Source organism: Alligator mississippiensis, chromosome 15 (genome assembly GCF_030867095.1).
Source record: "Alligator mississippiensis isolate rAllMis1 chromosome 15, rAllMis1, whole genome shotgun sequence".
In the NCBI taxonomy this organism is placed as follows: Eukaryota; Metazoa; Chordata; order Crocodylia; family Alligatoridae; genus Alligator; species Alligator mississippiensis.
Genome location: NC_081838.1, coordinates 4,372,105 through 4,382,531, shown reverse-complemented (window position 1 = coordinate 4,382,531; position 10,427 = coordinate 4,372,105). Strand labels below are relative to the sequence as shown.

At 54.1% G+C, this 10,427-nt stretch overlaps 1 protein-coding gene and 1 long non-coding RNA gene across 2 annotated transcripts; both read left to right on the top strand.

The window, feature by feature from the left end:
- Window positions 1–1,006: 1,006 nt before the first annotated feature.
- Window positions 1,007–5,607, top strand: LOC132245718 (uncharacterized). Its single transcript, XR_009457446.1, has 2 exons — window positions 1,007–5,030; window positions 5,144–5,607. It is a non-coding gene; the product is annotated as an uncharacterized LOC132245718 (long non-coding RNA).
- Window positions 5,608–6,852: 1,245 nt separating this feature from the next.
- Window positions 6,853–8,612, top strand: LOC102573884 (cystatin). The gene is made up of 3 exons (XM_006268087.4): window positions 6,853–7,103; window positions 7,570–7,683; window positions 8,463–8,612. The coding sequence occupies exons 1-3, from the start codon at window positions 6,882–6,884 to the stop codon at window positions 8,550–8,552; spliced, it is 426 nt and encodes a 141-aa protein (XP_006268149.4). The 5' UTR covers window positions 6,853–6,881; the 3' UTR covers window positions 8,553–8,612.
- Window positions 8,613–10,427: the final 1,815 nt, after the last annotated feature.

The window sequence follows — 10,427 nt, the reverse complement described above, 5'->3', positions numbered from 1 at the left end:
GCCATCGACTGGAATACAGCCCTATCACGTACCTTTTGGCCATCCCATGAAATGAATGAGTGCTCCTGAATACACTGGGTGTTCAACGCAACAGCCCACAGCCACTCCAACTGACTATTTCCACTGGTTAAAGCAGTTGCAAGGAGATAAAAGTACATTGCGGTGGAGAATTTGCCAGGCCGTTGAGCAAATGAATTCAAAGGTACAAAAGCAAAAAGCTGCTCCACCAATGTCCTGGGAAACTGGTGATCAGGTAGTGTACTTGCACCGGGCAAGGGGGCTCCTGCTCTGCATCCCAAGTGGACCGGTCCCTATTCGACAGTGGATCGTCTGAGCCCTCTGGTTTCCTGCAATGAGAAGGATGGAAAGCTCACGTGGGTTCATGTATCACAGTTGAAATTGTTTCTTAAGTAATCTTTGATGATTTCCTTTTAGACGTACTTCAAGAAGTCTGGATCATTCGATCCCCCCCAAGCCATATGATGCCAGACGTTGCATGGTGGATGTTTGGACTAAGCTTTATTGTCATTTGTGGTAGGGGATGAGGTTTTGGTCGTTGCTCTTATAATTTGTGCAAGTGTTTTTTAGGACAACCCCATGGCACCAGCAGCAAAGAAGAAGATTCTTGGATCATTTATTAAGGCTTCTTAGTTGTAGTCATGATTTATATATTAATAATTTTAGGAATAGTTAGTATAGAAAGTTTTGAAAGAAATTTTGAACGACATTTTCCCCAACAGGCACAAACAGTCACTTGGAGAAATAGTAAAGATGTATTTAAATACAGTCAGATGGGTCGCAAATTGGCTGGAGGGCCGCACATAGAGCAGTGGTGGACAGGTGTTTTTCGACCTGGAGGGATGTGAGCAGTGGGGTCCCCAGGGCTCGGTCCTCGGGCCCGCGCTGTTCAACATCTTCATCAGCAATTTGGACGAGGGGGTGGAAAGCAGCTTGTTCAAGTTTGCAGATGACACTAAGATGTGGGGGGATGCGGGCATGCTAGAAGGGAGGGACAGGCTACAACTAGATCTGGACAGGTTACAGGGGTGGGCGGATGAGAACAGGATGGGTTCAACACTGACAAGTGCAAGGTGCTGCACCTGGGGAGGAGGAACCAGCAGCAGACCTACAGGCCGGGGAGCTCCCTTCTCGTCAGTGCAAAGGCAGAAAAGGATCTTGGGGTCATTATAGACTCCAAGATGAACATGGGCCGACAGTGTGGGGATGCAGTCAGGAAGGCCAACTGCACCTTGTCATGCATCCACAGATGCATCTCGAGCAGGTCTAAGGAGGTGATCCTCCCCCTCTACATGACACTGGTCAGGCCACAGTTGGAGTGCCATGTCCAGTTCTGGGTGTTGCACTTCAGGAGGGCTGTGGACAGCATGGAGCGGGTCCAGAGGAGGCCACCCGCATGATCCGGGGGCAGCAGGGCAGGCCCTACGAGGAGAGGCTACGGGACCTGAACCTGTTCAGCCTTCACAAGAGAAGGCTGAGAGGAGATCTGGTGGCCGCCAACAAACTGGCCAAGGGGGACCAGCAGGCAATGGGGGAATCCCTGTTCCCTCAAGCACTACCGGGAGTAATGAGAAATAACAGCCATAAGTTGACCGAGAGTAGGTTCAGGCTAGATATCAGGAGGCGCTACTTCACAGTCAGGGCGGCTAGGAGCTGGAACCAACTTCCAAGGGAAGTGGTGCTGGCTCCTACCCTGGGGATCTTCAAAAGGGCTGCACAGACACCTTGCCAGGGTCGTTTGACCCCAGCACTCTTTCCTGCCCAGGGCAGGGGGCAGGACTTGATGATCTGCTCAGGTCCCTTCCAAGCCTACGTACTATGAAACTATAAAGCACTGGAATACATTCATGTTCGAAATTTTACATGCTGTGTAAAACGGTGGGAAGACACGGAGCCTGCACTCTTTTTTGCTGATAATAAAGTTGATGCAATTGGGAAAGTCGTTGTGAGAGCGCATGCTGACGACTTGTATAAGCCGGGATGGGGTTGATGTAGGGTATAAAGGAGTGGCCACGCTTAACCCCAGAGTGGTGAATAGCACTAAGCTGCCGTGGTGGGGTTTTGTTCCAGACCCTACAAGAAATGAAGGAGAGGAGAAAATAGTGGACCCTGGGGACTTTCTAATTGTAGGATTGTATCAGCGTAATTGCTCTAACCTACCCTTTAATTTGTCCGATGAATCCAATTTGCCGTATAGAAATGCATATGATTGTTGTTGGCCTGTAAGAGAACAGAAGTTCGTCTTTCTGCAGAGCAACCCTACAGGTCCCAGTCCCACTTCTGGTACGGTTCCAACCTGTGCAGGTGTATGTAGCACCCTTGGGAACTACATTGAATATCTAGGCTAGCCGGCCTGAAAATGACTTGACCAAGATTAAGCCTGAACGTAAGCCGCACAGCGTTCCCTTATTCAATGCATGGCTCAGAGCTCTCCAACAGGAACCAGATCGCGTTCATCGTAGACGCGATCTGCCGGACACCATTTTGGGAGGTGCGGGAGCAGGTTCAGGAATTTTAAGCTCCGTTGATTTAGACGCGTTGATGAATAAAGCCAGCGCTGTTGCAACACTACACTCTAAAACCCCCCGGGGACGGGAACAGCACCTTGCTGAAAGCACACAAACCGGTTTGGATACTACTGAGTTGCAATGGCACACATGGAGACATTTAAATCGTACATTTTGGGCTCAGTATGCCACCATGAGGCAAAGAGTCAATAAAGCAGCCAGAGAGAGCCCTATGGTGTTCAGAATAGCAATTATTAGCAATCATGATGACTGAAAGAGAAATGGATTGGATACGTGCTAAAGAGATGGCTGTCATAGCTCCTTTATTGACAAAACATAATGTGTTCCTTCCGTATATACTGCAGTGGTATAAGCCTTTAACACTGCAGATATTTGTCACATCCCTAACCGGTCTTTTGTGCATACAAGCGATTCGAGCACTATCCCACTACGCCCTGGCGTGTTGTGGCCATTCACAGCCCTCCCAACCATTCAAGGGCAGCATATTTGGGTTCCAGGACTAATTGGCAAATACCTAAATGATCAAGGTAATATTGTAGACCATGGGATGTGTGAGAAATGGATTGCACAGCAGCGGATATGCCCTACGCTACCGTCTTTAGAAGAACCCTGCTCACTTCAAGGTGAAGGGCTATCCACGTGCTACTGGGATGGGTTAGAAAATAGTACCACTAAAGCATATTATGATGGAAACGACTGTGCATGTGTAATAGGGTTTGAAAAACTTATTTGGCAAGGGAAAAATATCTCACTTCCTCCTGTGCAACACTGTGTATGTAGTTCACACTCCTTCCCTCACCTACTATTTCACAAGGCACGTGATTGAGACCATGAATCTTGAGCACATCAATAATAGGTTAAATTTGAACTTTTCTTTGGGAATCAGTTGGCCAACACTTTATACTCTATTGTGCGGAAATGAAGAGATAACTCATTTCACAATTGCCACTTGCATGCACGGGCAAGCATGTAGTATAGCCACACTGTGCCAGGGGAGGGACATTTTTAAAATGTCTGAGTAAGCAAGGCAGCTGTTCGTGCATCATTGGTATGATATTTCTACGGGCTGGGTTCTGCCTGGAACAGCAATTATAAGTATCCTGTTGCACCCTGTGATTATATTGTTTGTATTGCTCGGGATAGCGTTCATTATAACGAGTTATATGCGCTGTTGGATGAAGTCTTTACATCCTAAACTCTTTGTTCGGGATTAAATATCTGGCCCTTAAACAGATATAAGTACAGCCCATTCTTCACTATGGTTTAAAGGGCCAAGCGGGGGATATGTCGTGTATAATTGAATAAAGTTTTCTTTTTTACTATGGTTAATCCTAGCAATATGTAACGCAAGGCCAGAACATGTTAGCTTAGAGAGCTTGGCATTGGAATAGGTTATGTTTAGATTATGGATTAATAGTATTATATTGATGGGACTATGTTTAGTAGAGATATATGTATTATGTGTAATCATTTACATATGTAAGCTCTTTATATAAGCTCTTTATATAAGTATATTAATGATAGTAGTATGATTGAGTTAAGGAATTAAAAGTTTGTGTGGGATGTCGATTGTGCCTGGGAAAGCGGGCTGAGTTACCAGACAGCGAGCTGGTTAACGGCTGGCTGAAGAACTAGCCTGTGGCCAGGTGCCCAGGAGATAAGAGACAGCAAGATGAAGGAGGAATTCTGCATATCCTGCAGTTTAGCCTAACCGACATTTCAAGACTGGAAGACTGACTTTTACAACAGGAGTGACCGCGAGCAGAGAGAACTTGGAAGATTGATGAGGAACAGCTGGCTGAGGACTGAGAATGGAAAGATACCTCGACTTCGAACAAAGACTTGAAATCCCTGTACAAGTGGGATCCAGCCGTGCTGAGATGGGAATCCGCGCTCTGCGATCTTCCCGGGTGCTCAGGCGTGGCTGTTCCCCCCGCTCCCATCACCCTCAATGCGCCCGGGCTGGCCACCCAGTGCTGACCTTGAGCAAGCAAGCTGGTAACTGTAACATCTGTACGGAGTGTGTGTGTCTGTGTGCGTGGCTGTGTGAATGGTGTGTTTAATGTACGTCTTATTATGTTTTTGCTTTATGTAATCCATCCACGCGGCATTTTGCCTTATCCCCCTTCATAAGGTCTGGCTCGTGATTTGAGCAATTGGCCGTTTGATAGCATTTCCTTGCAGGAGGACTCTACCGTTGGTGTGTCTGTCTTCACCCTGGATTCAGAGGCTCTTCGCTGGCAGCATTGACAGCACTCCTCCAGCAACTTGAGCTGTCCCCTGGACATGGGCTACGTCTCAGCTCTGTGCAGCGTGGTGGGGATCACGACTGCTCGATAAACCATGAGCTTGGTTTGGGATCTGATGTCGCAATCTTCGAAGACCTGGTTCTTCAAGCGTCCAAAGGCTGCATGTGCATGTTTGAGATGCTGTTGGATTTCTTGGTTGCTGTTGGGCTCTTGGTTGCGAGAGACGGCTTCCAAGGTACAGGGAACACTCAGCAGTCTCCAGAGTCCCACCGAGGATCTGGATTACCAGAGCTGGGGACGGTTCACTGTTGGTGGAGGACCTTAGTCTTTTGAACGTCCATTTTTTAGTTATCCTCAGTAAAGATGTGGATGATTGCCTGACGGTCTGAGCACACACTACGGCATCATCAGCATACTGGAGCTTGATGATGGAGGTAGGGTGGTCTTGGTTTTGGCTTGGAGTCGGGTGAGGTTAAACAGCTTACCATCCATTTGGTAGTTCAGCCCCCCTCTGGTTGGAAACTTGGTGGCGGTCAGCAGGGATCCAGGTTTTCTGTTTGCTGCGGAAAAATGCAGATTTTCTCATTTAAAGGTTGTGTCCCGTGAGCCAGTTTTCCACCCACTTGACTGCGAACAAATCCATGTCACAGCTACTCAGTTTGCTAGTAAGAACTGGGTGCGACACCGCGCCGAAAGCCTTTTTAAAGTCCAATTCAGTAACATCTACCTCTACTCCTGCATCTACGCACTTTGTGACCTGGGCATAAATAAAGACCAAGTTAGTCAGGCAGGATCTGCCTGCTATAAACCCATGCTGGTTGTCCCTTAACATTGCGATACCCGCTGGCCCCCCACAAATGTGATCCTTTATGATTTTTTCTAAGGTCTTGCCAAGAATAGAGGTGAGGCTAATTGGCCTATAATTCCCTGGGTCCTCCTTCCTCCCCTGTTTGAAAATAGGGACCACACTGGCCCTTTTCCAGTCCTCCAGGACCTGTCCTGAGCCCCACGAGTGCTCAAACAGCTGCGCCAGTGGTTTCACTATGACACCTGCCAATTCCTTTAGTACTCTTGGGTGAAGATCATTGGGGGCCACCAACTGGAATACGTCCAGCCCCTCCAAGCACCCCTTGACTAGGTCAGCGCTGACCATTGGTGGGTTAGTATCTCTCTCACGCCAGACTAAAGTCTCGTTGGCAAGCGTGTTTGTACCCGTGTCCAGGAACACAGAAAAGAAATCGTTTAAGAGCTCCTGCCTGTTACGAGCTGCCCTAGTCCATCCGTAGCGGCCCTAGGTTACCCTAGGGCACCTTCTTCCTGCTCCCTCTGTACTTTTTGTTACCCTTCATCTTAGCTGCCAACTTAGTTCTGTTTCTGCTTTGGCCTTCCTCTCTGCTTCCCTGCAAGCATGAGCCAACCCTTTTACTCGAACGGCTTGGACTCAGGTTCCATGGGGCAGACTCACACTCCCCGGGGGAGCAGCTTGGGGGGGTTTCCTCTGGAGCAGGGGGCACGGGGCTGGGAGATGCGCCCGGTGCTGTGGAGCCACGGGCAGGGCCAGGTCTGCAAGCGGCAGGTCAGAGCCGTGGCAGGGGCGAGAGGGGATGGGATCTGGCTTGGGGAGATGGAGGGGAAAGAGGATGGGGCGTAGGCGGAAAGGGGCCTGGTGGGCGTGGGTGTGGGTGTGTGTCTCGGACGCCTGGTTTCTCCATAGCTGCGGAAGAGGAGGGGGTGGGGGTTAGAGCAGTGGGGCTGGGAGCCCGGATGCCTGGGATCTGTGCCCTCGAGCCAGCCAGGATGCCCTTGGCCCTATCCACTCAGCTGATGTTTGTCCAGCCTCTCCCCAGGCTCCGGCCCCGCGTCACCAGGCACTGCCTGGCTCCCGCGACCCTGTGTGGGGCCCAAGGCCAAGGGCACCTGCCTGCTTCTGCCCACCCCCAGATCCAGCTGTGCCAGGGGCTCTCCAGATTCCCCAGGCCAAGTCTGGGGGTGGGGCCCATTGCTGGGGGGGCGGGGGGGGAGGACGGGCTGTTCCTGCTCCTATATAAGCAACTCCTAAACCCGCTGGGCTTTTCTTCCAGCCACGATGGCAACAGGTACCTGGAGCCTCCAGCTGCTGCTCGTGGGGCTGCTCCTGGCAGGGTCCCCAGCTCTGGGGGGTGTCCCCATGCCCGGGGGGCCCATGAACATCCCCGTGACTGACGCCGAGGTCCAGGAAGCCGCACGTGTGGCCGTGGGGGCTTTCAACCGGGACAGCGACAGCCCTTACATCTTCCAAGCAGAGAAGGTCATCAGTGCCCAGAGCCAGGTGAGGGGCGGCGGGGCAGGGCGAGGGGTCTGGCCAGCACCTGGAGCCCCCTGATTCCAGCCTGGGGGGTCTGTACAGTGTCCGGTATCCCCAGATCCCGGTCTGGGGGTCTGTCCAGCACCCAGCACCCCCCAATTCCAGCCTAGGGGTCTGTACAGTGTCCGGTGTCCCCAGATCCCGGTCTGGGGGTCTGTCCAGCACCCAGCACCCCCCAATCCCAGCCTGGGGGTCTGTACAGTGTCCGGTGTCCCCAGATCCCAGTCTGGGGGTCTGTCCAGCACCCAGCACCCCCCAATCCCACCCTGGGGGGACTATACAGCACCTGGTGCCACCAGATCCCAGCCTGAGGGGTTTGTACAGCGCCCGGCGCCCCCAATCCCACCCTGGGGGGTCCGTGCAGCGCCCGGTGGCCCAGTCCAGGCTGGGGGCTCTGACCCTCCCCCCCCCCCCCCCAAATATCCGGCAGGTGGTCTCCGGCATCAAGTACTACCTGACAGTGGAGCTGGAGAAGACCCAGTGCCTGAAAGGGGCAGGGGGACACTCCCAGACCTGTGCCCTGCCCCCCACCAGCCAGCAGCAGGTGAGGGGGGCAGATCCAGCCAGGGGGCAGGAGGATTTGGGGGGGCATGGCGTTTTCCAGGGAGGCCCCAGGTGTCCGGGTGGGGCGGGTAACTCTAGGGGTGACCCTGGCGGGGTGGGGGGCGGCAGTGGGGCAGGCTGTAATGCACCTAACAGCAGTGCAGGGGGAGGGGTGAAGTGGGGAGCCAGGCTGGGGGTGGGGGGGACTGTAATGCACCTAATAGCTGCCTGCCTCATATCCTGGAGCCTTTCCAGCTGGCAGGGCATGGAGGGTGGGTTCCCGGCTGTAATACACCTAATAGCAGCCCCTTCCCAATAGCCTGACAGGGGTCTCCAGTTGGCAGGGGGTGAGTCTAGGCTTGTGGGTGGGGACAGGAGGAGAGAGTAGAAGTGCACCTAGTGGCCATAATGCCTCTAATAGCAGCCCCCTTGTGTTCCCAGCCAGGGAGGGGGGTGGCCATAATGTACCTTGTAGCAGCACCCTTCACTTCTTGGTGGGGAAATCTGGCTACTGGGAATGAGGAAGGAGGGTGAAGGGAAGGTGCCCTGGCTGGGCAGGGGTGGGAGTTGTAAAGCACTTAATAGCAGCCCCCTTCACATCATGGGGGAACGCCAGTTGGCTGGATTGCAGGGAGAGGGAAGGGGTGGCCATAACGCACCTACTAGCAGCCCCTTTGCATCCTGGCGGGGTAGGGAAGGGGTCCTTCAGGCGGGGGTGGGGTACTCATTAGCCGCCACGGGCCCGATCCTGGGTGACACGATTCTCTCTCTGGCCTGCAGAAGCTGATGTGCAAGTTCCAGGTCTGGTCCCGCCCGTGGCTCCACGACACCCGCGTCCTGTCTCAGAGCTGCGTCCCAGCCCAGGCCTAAGCCCTGACCACCGGCCTCCCAGCTCCGAGCTGGCCTCAATAAAAGCCTCCTCGCAGCCTCTGCCTGGCTCTTTCCTCCCTTCCCAGTGTCCCCCAGTTGCTCCAGTCACCCCAGTGCCTGGGAGATGTGTGTGTGGGGGGGGAGGATGCCCGGGGGCCCAGAGGTGATCATCGGGGCAGGGGCCACTGCCTCTGAGTTGCAGATGGGGGGGTGTCCCCCAAGGGGGCAGGGCCATGCTGATTAAACAGGGAAGTCTGTGGCAGGGGGCAGTGGTGTGGGTGTCTAGGGTGAGGGGCCCGGCCATGTTCATTGGCAGGTATGATTCCCACCAGGAGGCGGGGCTCCCTGTGACCACACCCCCAGCTGCTCTGCTGATAGGTTGGCAACTTTATTTAAGCTCCCAGGAGGCTGGAGAGCTGGTTTTGTCCCTGGGTCCTGACCCCTGGCCCCCCAGATCCTCCTCCTGCTACTGGCAGCACAGCTGGCGCAGGGTCCTGGTGGTGGCAGCCACGAGTCTTGCTGTCCCGCTCCGCCGTCCCGTGCCAGGTCCCCTGTGCCCCTTGCTTTCCATGTGGCTTGAGGTACCCTATTTACCCAGCCCCACGCACCCCCTCTTGCCACCCTGCCCTGAGATACTGTATTTACCTGCCTCTCTCGTGCCCCTCACTTTCCATGTGCCTGATACTGTATTTACCCACACACTACATGCCCCTCACTTTCCACCCAGCTCTCAGGTATCTTATATCAAATCATACACTCATAGCAAATGCAGGTTGGAAGGGACCTCAGGAGGTCACATCTAGTCCAACCCCTTGCTCAGAGCAGGACCAGCCCCAAGGCTTTGTTTAGCCGGGTCTTAAAAACCTCCAAGGATGGAAATTGCACCACCATGGACGACTGCTGCTTCCTGAGTTGGGGGGGGGCACTTGCCCCCCAGCAGCCAGTCAGCAGCCAGGCGGGGGGCCCCCCCCAGCGGATCATGCCAGCCGAGGGCAGGGGGTGTTCCTGGTCTGTCCTCCTTCACCAGTGGAGCATGTTCCTCTCTCTCTGCTGCCAGGGCTGCACATTTGTTCTCCGGTCGAACCGGTGGAGGTGAAGGTCTCTGCTTGCTGCCAGAGAGCACAAACCTCCAGCTTCCGCCCTCCTGGGAGTCCCGTCCTCTCCCTTCTCTATGCTGCTCCCCAGTAATGCCAACGCTCATCATGACAAAATCATGAGACTCTGGATTTCCAAGTCAAATGAACTCTGACTCATGATCTCCTGATAGAGAGACCAGATCTCAGGAATTTTTCCGTGCCCCATCTGGGGTCACCGGGGCCACATGGTGCCTGGTGACATGGGGTCAGAGCCTGGGGAGAGGCCCAGACATACACCAGCTGAGCAGGAGGCAGGGACAGGGGTGACCCCAGGCACAGTCCCCGTCCCTCCCCCATGAGAGAGGAGACATCTTCATCCCTGCTGGGCTCCTACGAGAACCAATAGGGTCAAGGGCACCCTGACTGGCTCTAGGGGACAGATCCCAGGCATCTGGGGTCACTGATCTCCCTGCTCTAACCCCAACCCCCTCCCCTCCCCGAGCTATGGAGAACCCAGGCATCTGGGACACACACCAAACACCCAGGCGCCCTTTCCACCTATATCCCATCCTCCCTTCCCTCCATCGCCCTAAGCTTGACCTCGTCCCCTCTCTCTCCCCACCCCAACTCTGACCTTCCACTTACAGTTCTGGACCCTCCTGTGGCTCCATGACACCTGGTGCTGCCAGCCCCGTGACCCCTGACCCCTGGCCTAGAGGAACCATCCCCCCCATGGCTGCTCCCCCCGGGAATGTGGGTCCTACCCAGGGAACTGTAGACCAAGGGCACAAGCCAGCTC

Bases quoted from the DNA above. Each gene is read 5' to 3' on its own strand.
- LOC102573884 (XM_006268087.4), top strand. From the start codon at position 6,882: ATGGCAACAGGTACCTGGAGCCTCCAGCTGCTGCTCGTGGGGCTGCTC. The intron at 7,104-7,569 runs GTGAGGGGCGGC...AATATCCGGCAG, and splicing joins TCATCAGTGCCCAGAGCCAG to GTGGTCTCCGGCATCAAGTA. The intron at 7,684-8,462 runs GTGAGGGGGGCA...TCTGGCCTGCAG, and splicing joins CCCCCACCAGCCAGCAGCAG to AAGCTGATGTGCAAGTTCCA.